Source organism: Pyrus communis, chromosome 16 (genome assembly GCF_041283825.1).
Source record: "Pyrus communis isolate YQ-2024b chromosome 16, ASM4128382v1, whole genome shotgun sequence".
NCBI lineage: Eukaryota > Viridiplantae > Streptophyta > Magnoliopsida > Rosales > Rosaceae > Pyrus > Pyrus communis.
The window spans coordinates 13,005,063-13,020,227 of record NC_142580.1 but is presented as its reverse complement, the minus strand read 5'-3'; the positions used below and the strand labels follow the sequence as shown (position 1 = coordinate 13,020,227).

Genomic DNA, 15,165 nt, shown 5'->3' with positions numbered 1-15,165 from the left:
GCTTAAAAGAAATGGAAGTCTAGTTTGTTTAGCAATAGGTCAAACGGTGCAAATATTATTTGTAGACAATGAGGGAAAGACTAATTTAAGGCGGGTTGGAGAAGGATGACCAAGTTGCATATGCCATAAGTTGGAGGAATGAGAAACTTGACAGGAGACATGCGTTCACTGCAAAGGTGACATGTAATAAAGACCACCACGTTGCTTACCCGATCCAATCATCCTCCCCGTAGCCAAGTCCTGCAAGACACAAAAGGTGGGAAACAAAATGGCGTAGCAATTTAGGGAGTCAGTGACTTGACTGGCAGACATGAGATTTAAGTGAAAAGAAGGAACACATAAAACATTGCCTAATGTAATGTCTGAATTGAATGGTACGGTACCAGTGAAAGTAATTGAGGCTGACGAACCGGTGGGTAATTTAACAGTGGATATTGGTGAAGATTTAGTTTTGGTAAAAAGTGAAGAATCTGATGTGATGTGATTGGTAGCCCCACTATCCAAAATCCAAGGTTGAGTAAATACAGAATTAACAGAGGCAACAATAAAAGATGACAGACCTGCAGCATTCGCATATGCATTGTTATTACCAGAAGGAAGGTTTAAATTCATCAGGGACACAACATGGGCCAATTGTTGAAGCTGTTCCGTTGAGAGGCCTTGCAATGGGTTCTGTGGAGGTTGCTGGGCACCCTGTCCGTGTGCCAGATTGGATGGGACAATGGCTGCAGCTGTTGCATTTGTTGCAGAGTGGGAACCACTAGCTGCTGCATGGGCAATATGGAAACCATGGAAATTTTGAGATGCAGCACGTGGGTTGGTGTTGCCTTAGGACCCACGTGGAATTGATTTGTTGTTGCCTTGATCTCCTCCATTTGTTCCATTTTTAAATCTACATTTGTCTTCGGTGTGGCCTCGCTTATCACAGAACTTGCAATGGTACTTTCGAGTCCTACAATTGTCAATTGTATGACCTTCTTTATCACAATACTTATAGTGAAGATTTTTAGGATTGTTGGAAAAATGGTTTGGTCGATTTTGAACAGCAACAGCAATGGAGAAATTTTCGGTCCACCCTGATGACATTTGTCGTTGTGTTTCATCCTGAATAATGAGTGAGTAGGCTTGACGAACTTTGGGCAATGGTGTCATCATGAGAATATTACTGCGAATTCCGTTGTAGACATCGTTCAGACCCATAAGAAATTGCATCATCTTATCTTGTTCTATTTGTTCATTATGTGCCTTTGTCTGGTCGCAGATGAGAAGAGGACGATATGTCTTTAATTCGTCCCAAAGGCCTTTAAGCTTTGTAAAATAGGTTGAGACTGTCATGGAGCCTTGTGTGAGAGATGCGATGGACTTTTGAATTTGATAAATTGTTGGTGCGTTCTTTTGTGAGAACTGATCTCTGAAATCTTCCCATACTTATTAGGCATTTTTGGCATGAACAACTCCTTTGGAAAGATCTCACCCTCCACGGATTGAGCGAACCATGATAAAATCGTACTGTTGCATTGATTCCAAAGAGCATATTCTTTTGGTTGATCTGTTGCTGAGGGAGGCTGAATGGAGCCCTCAACAAAACCAATTTTGTTTTTGGCGGCGAGAGCATGAATCATGGATTTACTCCAAGATGGATAGTTAGATCCATTCAATTTTTCTGAAACTAGCATGTGACCAGGACTGTTTGAATGATGAACATAGTATGGGTTTGATGAATCCATACCTAAATTGTTTGAATTTTTGGTTTTGGTTTCATTGTTTGGCGATGTGTCTGACATGATGTGAATGCAGGCAATAGGATCTTAGGCTCTGTGTACCATGTTAAATGAATGAATAGTATATTGTAGGGCTATGAAAAGTAATTGGCTGAATAGTTTTCGCTTCTTTTTTATTGCCCAAGTAAGAGTACAATATATATACACAACTAAGTCAACTAATGTACAATAAAGCCTAGGAAATTGCATCCTTCTTTTAATGAGATTTCACATCAACTACTTTAGGTAAACATATCCTACAGAATATTACACGATCCTTTCTTAATACCATTGTCGGGGTTGGGTGATGGGGGGTGGTGGTGGTTGTTGGGTGGGAGGGAAGAGTATTTCTCAATTTTGAGGGTTAGGTAGGATGTTTAATTTTTTTTCTTAATTTTTTTTAAAAAATATTCAATATTAGAGTTTGTTAATATTAGACACTTTTAGGTCCACATAATGGTGCATCCCAAGAAAGAAGCCATGAAAAGCTCAAAGGAGTTCAAGAAACCCAAGGGGGGCTTAGAAGAAAATACCCCCGAGTGCTATAACTGACCACCTAAGAGCTAAGCTCGACCAGGATGTGTAAAGAGCTTTCCGACCATCAGGGGCACGTGGGCTGGTTGATAGCTTTATGACACAAGTCTCCAGGAACAGACTTACCCAGATGTCAATCATGCCACTTGGCAGGCTTCAGTTAGTGGCACATACCTAGGATGGGATGTAAAGGTAGTTGAAACGGCGCTCGGAGAGGCACAGTTAGATAACCAAGGCCAAGTGTCCCGCTTACCCTACATCATTCTGACATAACGCGCTATTTCAATTGAACACATAACGTGCTATTTCAATTGAACACATGTCACGTCACAGCCAAATATTTGGTTGATAGATGGAAAAGTGTTAGAATGCTAGTCTACATAAATGGCGCATTAAATGCCAATTGGGGAAGATCCAAGTCTCATGGGTTCATTAAGCGCCTATATAAAAAGGTGAGAACCTCCTGTATCGGGTTCAAACAACTGAAGAGAGGGAAAGAGTTTAAATATCAACCGAGCGCTATTTTTAGTTTTATAATCAATAGGATCTGAGCAACATATTTCAATTTTAAAGGGTGAATTGCATCTGTGTCCATTTCATTCTTGCCCATATCTCAAGCCCACCAAGGGTTTAATACTTTAATCTGTTAACCTGCAGACAAATTAATGGTGAAGAAGAATCCGATCAAGAATAGATGTGTGAGTTCTGTGGCTTTTATCCGCAAAAATCTTATGAAGTCATTGTGTCTGGTGTCTGGTGTCTACACTGCAGAGGGTGCCTTTGAGTTGGTGAGAAGTAGACGTGTCACCTGATTTCATGTAAAGCTGCAAAGGGTTCCTCTGGTTACATACAACTAAGCCAGTTTTTCATTGCACAAGTATTTCTGATTTGTTGAAGATGGAAGAAAAGTCCCAGATTCAAATCCCTTTAGTTAAACTGGGCAGTCAAGGATTGGAGGTAAGCACGTTTTCATCTCACTTCAATTCCTATCAAGTCAACTATATTATGCTCATCAACTTCGAACCGACTAATTAAGAGCAGATTTCTCAACTCTTAATTTACCTTAAAGTTTGAATCAGACTTTTGTACGCTGATTGATTTATTTTTGTTCAACTCGGAAACAAAAAAGTGAAATTTTCGGTCTTAAAATATGAGGGAGTAGCTCTTCTCTGATTTATTCCTCTGAATCATACAGCTACTTATTAGTAGATTACTCTCACTCGGGAAAAGAATATCTGATTAAAACAATCAAACTCTAAAAGTTGAGAAATCAGTTTGGTTAGTATACACTTTTTTTTGCTTTTTTCGTTTGTTTTTTTCTTTTCGTTTACAGGGTTTAGTATATATACTTGGTTGGAAGTTGGTATTTTCTTCATGTGGGAGTATATAAATTGGTGATTATTTAACAAGAAACTTGCTATTAAATTAATTTCTGTCATGGGTTTTACTTTCATCCGCATCGTAGGTTTCTAGACTGGGTTATGGATGTGGGGAACTATCTGGGATATACAGAGGCGATAAAGTAACTCTCACTCATGGATGTGCAATCATTAAGGAAGCATTCAATAGGGGCATCACCTTCTTCGATACTTCAGATTCATACGGCCTTAAACATCACAATGAATTATTGCTTGGAGAGGTAAATGTAGTTTCTTTCTCTAAAATCCAATCAAGATTAGATTAGATCAGTTTCTTGCACTAAGTAATTGTTGAGTACGCAGTGCAATGTAATTCAAGAGGAAAATGAAAGCAACACAACATAATGTTTGATACGGCATTCTTACAGAATTAATTTAATCTTCTTGTATTTACAGGCTTTGAAACAGCTTCCTAGGGAGAGAGTTCAATTGGCTACAAAGTTTGGCGTTGTCATGTCGGGCGACTATCAATTTCAAGTGAATGGAACCCCAGAGTATGTAAGAGAATGCTGTGAAGCTAGTCTTAAGCGGCTGGATGTCAGCTATATCGATCTGTACTATCAGCACCGTGTTGATATTTCAGTGCCAATTGAGGATACGGTAAGCATTGACAGACTTTCGGCCTTCCATATATCATCCTTTCTGTCCATTGTTTCCGAGTGCAAGTATACTACCTCTATATCTTGATGGCTAATGGCTAATCTGTATTGAATTACCTTGCATGAGGAAGATGGGGGAGCTTAAGAAGCTGCTAAATGAAGGAAAGATAAGATACATTGGTCTATCGGAAGCTAGTGCCGACACAATAACTAGAGCTCATGCTGTTCATCCCATCACTGCTGTGCAAATGGAGTACTCTCTGTGGAGTCGTGAAACTGAAAATGATATCATTCCCCTTTGCCGGTTTGTTACCTTTACCTATCTGAGTTTTACAATGTCAAGTTCACAAGTTTATTTTCCTAGCTGGGTGAAGATTGCTGTTTTTAGAAACATGGAGTTAATGGATTTGGTTGATTCCCAGATCAAATAATGTAATATTAATTCAAAATCTGAGTGGGGAAAATAATATTCATCACTATTTCACCTAATTATACTTACAGGAAGCTTGGAATTGGGATAGTATCATACAGTCCACTTGGTCGTGGATTCTTTGGTGGGAAGGCAATGTTAGAGAGCTTGCCTGAAGAGAGTTTGCTGGTATGTTACTTCACTTATATATAAGTATATAGACATAGGTTTGGGTGGCTTATTTCGTTAGAGCAATCACTTAATTCCGAACTCACATTGTTGCGGTCGTGTCTAAGTATACGCATCCTAGGTTCAATGGCAAGAATTTGGAAAAGAACAAACTTCTGTATAGCAAATTTGCCTGCCTTGCTACAAAGTATGCCTGTACTGCTCCTCAATTAGCTCTGGCGTGGCTTCTCCATCAGGACAATTATATTATTCCGATCCCTGGTATATTTATATCTTAATTAGTTCTCTTTCTCTTAAACATAAAGCTGTTCTCTTACTCCTTTGTAATTGAACATAGATTTTAAATACAATTTAACGTTTTAAGTTGTTAATCAACGCAATTAATGAATACTTGTGTTCCATATATTTTGATTATATGCAGCGACAACTCAAGTTAAGAACCTTGATATCAACATTGGATCGTTGGATGTGAAGCTTACAGAAGAGGACTTGAAAGAAATTGCTGATGCTGTGCCCGTTGATGAAGTTGGTGGTGATCGAGAATTCGAATTTCTTGCGAAATATGCCTGGAACTATGCAAATACCCCATCAAAGTAATCAATATTATCTGTGCCAAAAATAAAAATAAATTATCAAGCTTTGAGTACAGACATTTGATCTTTCTGGTTTGCATAGTTGCACTTGCACCAGTGAAGATGGACTGATGGAGATCCCTCCATCTCATTTCTTTCTAATATTGTTTGCTTTTGTTTTTGGGAAGCCTTACATGTCTGCTGCTTTATCTTCTTCAAGTAAATAACTTTTAACTCTGAGTGTATGATCTGTTTATCAATTGGTCATTGTTTGCTAGTTTTGTCGGCATGCCTAGCAATGATGTTAGCACTTCCCTCAGTACGCCAATTTCCTTGTCGTTATGTTTCTCATTAGGGGTGGACTCGGAAAACTAAAAACCGAAAAAAATCGAGCCTAATACCGAATCGATAAAAACTGAAACGAAACTAAAGAATTGAACCAAACTGAAAACTATTGATTCTGCTTCGGTTTTGATGACTCAAAAACAAAATCAAACCTGATGTTTAAAAAAAAAAAAAAAAAAACTTAATTATGTTGCAAGGTCCGAAAACCTTCAATGTAAAAAAAAAAAAAAAAAAGCTTAATTATCTTGCAAAAAGCCCTATATAGAAAACCCTAGCTAGCAATTATAAATACGGGTACGTTAATACTTGAGTCTCCCTAGGGTTTGCTGTTGTCGGCTTTGGCTTTGAGCATTGTTTACTAAGAAACAACGATGTTAACTCTCTAGCTCTCTAGCTCTCTAGCTCGCTTCCTAGCTCACTAGCTCCGGCATCCTCGCTGTGAGGTCTTTTGCTTCGGTAACCCATTGTGAGCCTTTTTGCATCCTTTTTGGATTCTGTCTCCAACGTCTTTGCGGTGAAAGCTACGTCCTTTCTACCATGGTGTATGAGTAGGAGATGGTGGACTGTCTCAACATCACCTTTGAAGACAGCCTCGACCTCGAAGAACGCTTTGGTAACACAATTCATCTTGTGGGTAGACTGATTGCCGACAACGAACTCTCCTAGAATGTGGTTAAGGAGATTCTCCGTTCGGCTTGGAACAAGATGGGCGCCGTCTGCGTCTTCCGAGCAAAAGCTAATGTCTATACTATCACCGTGGGAGACGAAGCTGTTGCCAGGATGTTGCCAGGAAGCTGCTGGAAGGAAATAGATGCACTGAAGCCTTACATCAGGGGAAAACAGATGCACTGAAGCCTTACGTGTTGAACCCTCTCCAGAACCAGCTCCCTCTTCTTCCCACAACGGGCGGTGGCCACCATGGCTGGAGCTAACTAACGGCACTGGCAAAGTAAATGGAATTGCAATGAGGGTGGATTCTGCGGCTTACCGAACGACGATCAGAATCTTTCGGATAATTATTTTTCAAAGCGGAGAAAGGACAAAGAATTGGTAGGTGGTACATTGGATGGCACCACAGCTACTGCAGACTGCTCTGATTCCTCTGAATTGTCACGAGAACCGATCTCCCACGTATTAAGGATAAAAGTGTTAAAGATAATTCTTAGCTTGCTGTGTAATTTGTTATAGGGGTGTGCTATTCACACATCCCTTTTTACTTCTCACACACCCTTTGTTAATTTCTGTCATATGATCTTCTTTAATTCAGTCGATCCGATGATTGCAAATTAAGAGGGTGTGTATAAAGTAAAAAGGGTGTGTGGATAGTACACCCCTTTGTTATATTAGTTACAACTGTCAATAGTTGGTTAGTTGTTAGAATCTGCTATGTACAAGTGTGTACAGCAAGCTTAGTGTATATATACATTCTGTAAACTTATTATTTGTCAATCAATGGAAAATACTTTTCCCATTATGCTATCAACTGCCTCTATCTAATAGCATTCTCCCGATCCCCTTTTTTCCTCTCGATTCCCTTTTCTTTCTCACTTCCTCTGCTTTCCTTCTCAAAACCCTAGCTATGGCGGCTCAACCTTCTCCGTCCTCTGATTCTAGTTCTTAAGTTCATCCCCTTCCTCTTGAGGTTCCGTGCCCTAATTCCTCTAGCACTTCTTCGATCTCATCCATCATGATTTAGAATATTGGATCGCTTGTTCCGATCAAGCTTACTACAACAAATTACCTCACTTGGAGTGCTCTCTTTGCTCCGATCTTTTGCCGGTACAATCCTACTGATATTATTGATGGATCCATGGCTGCTTCACTGAAGTTTCTTCGTGATTCCATTGGAAATTACACAACTACACTGAATCCAGAGTATGTCGCCTGGTTTGAGAATGATCAAAACATTCTCATTTGGATCAACCCTACTCTCTCTAAGTCACTGATTCCATATACGGTAAGAGTCACATTTGCTAATGATCTTTGGTCCAAGCTCGAATCACGTCTTGCAGCAGCTTCTTAATCGTACATTCATGAACTTCGTTCTCGACTTCATAATATTACGAAAGACGATTCTTCTGTTGCAGTTTACCTTCAATAAATTGAAGCAATTGTTGATGCTTTTGCGAATGCCGATGCTCCGATTGAAGGTTTTGAATTGATTTCGGTGACTCTTCATGGTCTTCCTCCTGAATTCGATTCCTTCATTGATGCAATTCAATTTCATCTTGGATCTACGACTTTTGATGAGCTCCATGGATTGTTGCTGAGTAAAGAAATTCAATTGGTAAATCGAAAGCAATCAGTGCCTTCTTCTTCATTTCAGGCATTTCATCCGGCTTCTGGGTCATCTTCTCCTGGCCTTCTACCCATACTATTGCAAAACCCTAATTCTCAGGCGTTTATTGCTAAGAACTTCAACACTGTCAACTCACACCAAGGGCGTGGAATGGATCGTGCTTCTTCCAACCCTAGGCCATTTCAATCTTGTGGAATGGATTGACATTTCTCAAATTATCGATCTAATAATCAGTGCCAGAATTACACTCATTTAAACAATTCACGCCAAACCTATAATCGTGGAGGCCGTTCTGGTCAAAGAATTCATGAAGCCATTCAATGTCCTTAGCGCATGAATCCTAATTTTGGCATTAAATCTTCTCAGTCTACTATGTGTGCCAGTGCCAAGCCTTTTCAATTTGGTACTCCTACTTGGATTCTTGATTTAGGTGCTAGTTCTCACATGATAAATTCATATGCCAATCTCTAAAATCCAGAGGCATACACAGGTCTAAAACAAGTTTATATTGGTGATGGCAAAGGTTTGCCCATTCTTAATTCTGGTTCTTCTACAATTCATACACCTACTCATACATTTAATCTCAATAGTGTATTGCATGTTCCTGATTTGAAACCAAATTCACTATCTGCCAATCAGTTTACCATTGATAATTGGTGCCCTATTCACCTTTATCCCTTTCACTTTACTGTGAAAGATCTTTCTTCGGAGATGATGCTTTTTAAAGGTCCTGTGAGGAATGGCTTTTATCCTCTCACTGCATCTCTCCCTCTTACTGGCAATTAACATGTGTTTGCTGCTTTATCAATGCATCTCAGGATGTTTGGCACCAACGCTTGGGACATCCCTTTGTCAAAGTGTTGAATAAGTTGTCTTCAGTATCTAGTATTCCTGTCTCTACTAGTATAACTAAGTCTTTCTGTTCCACTTGTGCTCTCGGCAAGAATTCTAAACTCTCTTTTGGGTCTGTAACTAGTACTACTTGTAATCCATTGGAATTGTTGCATACAAAGGTATGGGTACCTTCACCAATTCCTTTTGTTATAGGATATAGGTACTACATCATCTTTGTTGATGATTTCACTAAGTACATTTGGTTCTTTCCTCTCAAGTGTAAATCTGAAGTGTTTTCTACATTTGTACATTTCAAGCTTCTTGTTGAAAATTTGTTTGGAAATAAAATTGTTACACTTAGATCTGACTCTGGTGGAGAATACCTCAGTTCTGTGTTTATCTGTTATCAAGGATAATGGTATTCATCATCAGTTGAGTTGCCCTCACACCCCAGAACAAAATGGGTGTGCTAAAAGCAAACATAGGCATTTAGTTGAAACTGCCAGAACCCTTTTAGCTGCTTCCTTGGTTCCACATGTCTACTGGGTTGAGGCTTTCTCCATAGCCATTTATCTCATTAATAGATTGCCCACTGTGCATCACTCTTCACCTTGGGAATTATTGTTTCAAAAACCTCCATATTATACTTCACTGAGAGTCTTTGGTTGTAGCTGTTTTCCCTGGTTAAAACCATATACTTCATTTATATTGGAGCTTAAGAGTAAAGCTTGTGTCTTCATTGGCTATAGTCTTAATCATAAAGGCTATAGAAGTCTTGACTTGCATACTAAGAAAGTCTACATCTTTAGACATGCTCAGTTTAATGAGTTTACATTTCCTTTTCATTAAGGTTCCAGATTCATCATCTCATCATAGTTCTACAACATTATCCCCACCTCCTATTCCTACTACCTTCATTTTTCCTTAATTACATGTTTCTCATCCTACACCCTCCACTTCTCTTTCCTTTCACTGTCTCCTACCTTTACCATTGTCATCCTGGTATACCTCACCTTCAACATCAGATACCACTATCCCTCCATCAATCACTCAGCCTATTATCTCCAACCCTCTATCAAACATTCATCCTATGCAAACTAGATTCAAAGCAGGAATTTATAAATCCAAAGCCCTTCTCTTCACTAAACATCCTTTACCTTAACATGTATCTCCTAATTACTTGCCTTCCACCTATCTGCAAGTTTCCAAACTCCCACAGTGGAGACAAGCTATGCAAGAAGAATTCAATGCTCTTCTTCAAACTAGGACTTGGAAATTGGTTCCTTTTCATCCATCTCAAAATGTTGTGGGCTACAAATGGGTCTTTTGAATAAAAAGAAAGGCTGATGATTCTATAGATCGTTATAAAGCTCGGTTGGTGGCCAAGGGGTTTCACCAACAAGAAGGTTTGGATTACACAAATACTTTTAGTCCAATTGTGAAGCCTGTTACCATTCAACTTCTGTTGACCATGACAGTTCAACTTGACTAGTTTTTAAACCAATTTGATGTTAGTAATGCTTTGCTCCATGGTACTCTTTCTAAAGATGTTTTCATGAAGCAGCCCTTAGGTTTTGAAGATCCTACTAAACCAGATTATGTATGTCACTTACAAAAGTCTCTATATGGGTTGAAACAAGCTGTAAGAGCTTGGTATGACAAGCTGTACTGTGTTCTACATTCTCTGGGTTTTATTGGTTCTCAAAATGATTACTCACTGTTTATTAAAAGGGATCATTCATTGGTGTTTGTATTGGTGTATGTTGATGATATATTGGTGGCAGGGCCTTCTTTTCAAGCTTGTCAAGTTACTTTTACACATCTCAGCTCCTTGTTTCCTATCAAGGATCTTGGTCCCTTGTATTATTTCCTTGGACTAGAAGTCAAGAGGTCTTCCAAATGGATTTTTTTGTCTCAAACAAAGTATATACTTGATTTGTTGCAGAAAGATAAGATGGATGATGCTAAGCCCTCTGCCACACCGTTGAGTACCTCTAAATTGGATCACTCATCTCTCTTACTCTCTGATCCTACTGAATATAGAGCTTTAGTTGGTGGTTTGCAATACCTGACTTGGACTTAGCCTGATCTTTCCTTTGCAGTTAACCTTGTGTGTCGCAGACAATCCTATCTTCAAGCAGTTTAAAGGATCCTGAGATATCTCAAGGGTTCTATTGATTTAGGTCTTTGGTTTCCTAAATGTGCTAAGTCTCTTAGTATTCATGCTTATTCCGATGCTGACTGGGCAGGGTGTTCTATTGACATAAGAAGTACTAGTGGTTTTTGTATATACTTGGGTGATTCTCTCATCAGTTGGAGTACTAAAAAGCAACCAATAGTGGCTAGATCTTTTACAGAAGCTTAGTAACACAGCTGCAGAACTCATCTGGATTTGTAAGCTATTAGTTGATATTGGTCTAATTCTTCCAGCACCTCCCCAACTATGGTGTGATAACATCTCTGTAATTTCCTTAGCTAAAAATCCAATGTTTCATGTAAGGACAAAGCATGTAGAAATTAACTATCATTATATTCGAGAACAAGTTCTTTCCAAAGCTAATTCTGTGCATTTTATCTGCTCTAAGGATCAAATTACCGATGTCTGTAACAAATCTTTATCAAAGCCCTAATTTCTCCTCCTCAGAAGCAAACTTTCTCTTCGGGTACCTCACTTCAGTTTGAGGGGACATATTAAGGATAAAAGTGTCAAAGATAAATCTTAGCTTGCTATGTAATTTATTATATTAGTTACAACTGTCAATAGTTGGTTAGTTATTAGAATCTGTTATGTACAAAGTGTGTACAAGAAGCTTAATGTATATATACATTTTGTAAACTTATTATTTTTCAATCAATGGAACATACTTTTCCCATTACCACGTCCCATCCTCAATGAGCTGTCACGACTCCATGCAATCCTCTACCTCACGACAAAACTTGTTACCTGACTACGACTATATGTGGCATCCCGACAGCTTCGGGACTCAATTCACTAACAACACCCTCACGATTGCTGTTAATGGATTATCACTCGAGAAGGATAGGCATAATCCTAATCAGATCCCTCTGAGGGCCCTCCAAAATGTTAATGGGCTTTTTTTGGGTGAACTGTTAATGGGCTCTTACAAGCCTCAAATGATGTGCCAGCTAGTCCAACTAATGATTGTTTCCCATCACAGACCAACATCCTTAAGGTTGATGAACAAAGCTTAATCTTAGTCGCTCGCTATGTAAAACAATTCAACGATAGGAAAGACCTTCACAAAACTGAACCAACCCCACTAGCTAAACAGGCTAGGATTGCCTTAAATCCTAATCGGGTATGTCCTTTACACCTATTAAACCTAAAATCTCACGGTGCTAAAACCAGAGGTGGCGGACGTGGGACATCATCGCACTATAAATAACTCAAATGGGGAAACCAAGACCTTTTGAAACCTTTACAATGTGGTCATAAGCCCTTGAAAGGAACTTGCTGAGGCAGAGAAGTGTGGCATGCTTGGAAGGCAGAGGGGATCGAATCAAGTTATATTAATGGTAGCTGTGGATTTTCAACCATACTGACAACCATGAAAGTCCTATTATGGACCTGTTGAGGGCTTGGGAATCCTAGGAAAGTTTAGGTGCTGAGGGACTTGGTTCATCAATAAGATCCCAAAATGATTATTCTCTGCGAAACAAATCTAACCTTTCCGCTTTAAAGTTTTTGATAATAAATCTGGGTTTTGACAGGATGTTTGGTGTAAACTCATCTCACCATCGCAAAGTACCTTTGTTCTAGGCCGACACATCTTGGATAACACCATCTTGGTCTCTGAGATCTCCAATTATGTGTTCAAATGGCGTAAGGAACGCAACAGATTCCTATCTCTAAAATTGGACATCAACAAAGCTTATGATTGATTGAGTGGGGCTACCTCCGAGGAATCCTCTCTAAAATGGGTTGATTTGATCATGGTTTATGTCTCAACAATTTCCTACTATTTCATCATTAACGGTTGCCTAAAAGGGTACTTGCACCCCTCTCGCAGATTGCAATAGGGCGATCCCTTATGCCCATATTTGTTCCTCCTTTGTGCTGAGGGCCTCTCCATCATTATCTCTTTTAGTACTATCTGACTTCACACTTGTCCTACCTATACGAAACAGGTACCAAAGAGTCGTCCATATTATAGATACTTCGCTTTACCCTTGGAAATATTTTTTTCTCAATTAATGTGTTTGTAGCTTTATTGGTTAGGGTTTGTTCTATAATGGAAGGTGAAAGTGGCATGGGGTTTATTTAGATTTTTTTTTAAAAACCTTATGAGGTCGAAATTGTCATTGTATATTAAGGTAGATAGCCATTTATTATTATATTTTAATGTATGATGTATTCAATATTATGTAGAGTGCTAATACAAAAAATTTAAAAATAATCGTGGCCCGTAATATATATTAGAGCATAATTAAGTGAACAGTGTCAAAATTTATTTTAGCTATTCAATTTGACTTTTTATCTCTAACAACACTCTATTTTAACAAACTTTAAATATTTTATTATTAACAATTCAAACCCAATTCATTGATTTTCTAAAACCACTCTCTCTTACTCTTTTTCTTGGTTCACTAACATTGAGTTCTAACCTTGGGCCAAAGTGGAGTTATGGGTTAAAATTCAAAATTGGGACAAATTCTGACCAAAATTTGAGGCAAAGTTAGTGGGTTAGCTCACTGATGAGAGTGAACACGCCCAGCCTTCAGCTAGACACAAGGGAGTGACGTGCCCAATGCCCCTACTTTATCAAAACAGACAGCCTTGGGTCCCACCCACATAGGCATGTCGACAACATTTTTTTTTTTTTTTAAAAATGTCAACAACAATTATGAGCCCTAAGGTTCTCTTATTAAACATCTTTAGGTTGTTAGTTGATCCAACGGTCTAGATCCAAATTTATTTAATTTTTTGTTTTATATTTATAATTCATTGAATCCAATGATTGATATTTAATATGATCAAATCTAACGTAAAAGAAAAAAAGAGCCAATGGGCCAAATTTAAATTTAGCTGCTAAAATAATTAAAAAATTATTTAAATCAAAATTCACCAAAAAATTCTGTAAATACGTTTATATTTGTTCAAACATCCATACAAATTGCACCTTTTCCCTACAATTCTTCCAATTTTTCCTTCTACCATCTTTCAAAACCATTTCTTTCCATTTCCAAATTCTCCAAGATGTCAAAAGATCATATTAGAGGTTGGTTTAATGATTTTTCAATATTTATCAGAATCTAAATATTTTTAGATTAAAATATTCAAAAATTAAATTAGGATAGTCTACATAATATTTTTTTTAAAGTTACTTTGAAAAAAAAAAGCCTAAATTCATGCTTTAACAATCTCAGGCTAAAAATTTATTGGAGCAGAAAAACTGTTTTTGGTTAAAAATTTTAGGTTTTAACCTAAGAGTTGGAAATAGTCTTACAATCCTTTACACTATGTTTGGATGAAGAAATTTAAGATTATTAAGAAATTTTAAAATAACGAAAATTGAAATGACGAGATTTTATTTTCTAAAATTTGTGAATTTTCTTATTTGGTTAACCTAAAAGAACAATAAAATTGAATACGGAATTTGTTATTTTTAAACTCTCAATCATAAAAATTGGGAAATGACACCAATTCACATGGAATTTAAAATTGGGATATGAAGGTCCCAAATTCCAAGTTTTTTTTTTCTACATGGAAATTCTAAATTTCTATTCGTTTGAATCCAAATAAGGAAATTTATGCATGTCAATTTATAAATTCAAACTTTTATCTAAATTTCAAATTTATTTTTCTCATCCAAATATAGTGTTATAGTCTCATGAAAAGAAAAATTACATTTAACTTTTAAAAACTAAAATTTGGTAGTTTTATAACTTATATTGGGGATGCTCTACATTGGCCCATTGCTCAAAAGATCAAAGAAAGTGCACGCCAAAAATAAGATGAAAAAAAAAAAGTGAAAACCTCGAACAAATGTGACCTCAGAAATCTCTGACTGCTACACAGTGGTGTCTGCAGACGCCACGTCTCTCTTTCCACCATGTGTGGACAACAAAATCACGTGGCCAGTTATTAGTGGTAAAGGCAAATGGAGTGACGTGGTCCCATATATCCACCGTTCATGAGCTTCCCCTACTCGGGCCATTGCATTGCACTATAAAACGCCACTCAA

At 37.9% G+C, this 15,165-nt stretch overlaps 1 protein-coding gene across 2 annotated transcripts; it reads left to right on the top strand.

Moving 5' to 3' along the window:
* Positions 1 to 2,769: 2,769 nt before the first annotated feature.
* On the top strand, positions 2,770 to 5,721 carry LOC148690001 (perakine reductase-like). 2 transcript variants are annotated; one of them, XM_088688294.1, is made up of 8 exons: positions 2,771 to 2,868; positions 2,952 to 3,251; positions 3,760 to 3,933; positions 4,109 to 4,312; positions 4,443 to 4,615; positions 4,813 to 4,909; positions 5,017 to 5,170; positions 5,331 to 5,721. In XM_088688294.1, the coding sequence occupies exons 2-8, from the start codon at positions 3,192 to 3,194 to the stop codon at positions 5,504 to 5,506; spliced, it is 1,038 nt and encodes a 345-aa protein (XP_088544420.1). In that variant the 5' UTR covers positions 2,771 to 2,868; positions 2,952 to 3,191; the 3' UTR covers positions 5,507 to 5,721. The 2 variants fall into 2 exon arrangements, with proteins under 2 accessions (XP_088544419.1, XP_088544420.1); XM_088688293.1 differs by having other exon boundaries at positions 2,770 to 3,251.
* Positions 5,722 to 15,165: the final 9,444 nt, after the last annotated feature.

Excerpts from the sequence above, each read along its gene's own strand:
- LOC148690001 (XM_088688293.1), top strand. The coding sequence starts at position 3,192 with ATGGAAGAAAAGTCCCAGATTCAAATCCCTTTAGTTAAACTGGGCAGT. Across the intron at positions 4,313-4,442 it reads CAGTGCCAATTGAGGATACG|ATGGGGGAGCTTAAGAAGCT; the intron begins GTAAGCATTGAC and ends TGCATGAGGAAG. Across the intron at positions 5,171-5,330 it reads TTATATTATTCCGATCCCTG|CGACAACTCAAGTTAAGAAC; the intron begins GTATATTTATAT and ends GATTATATGCAG.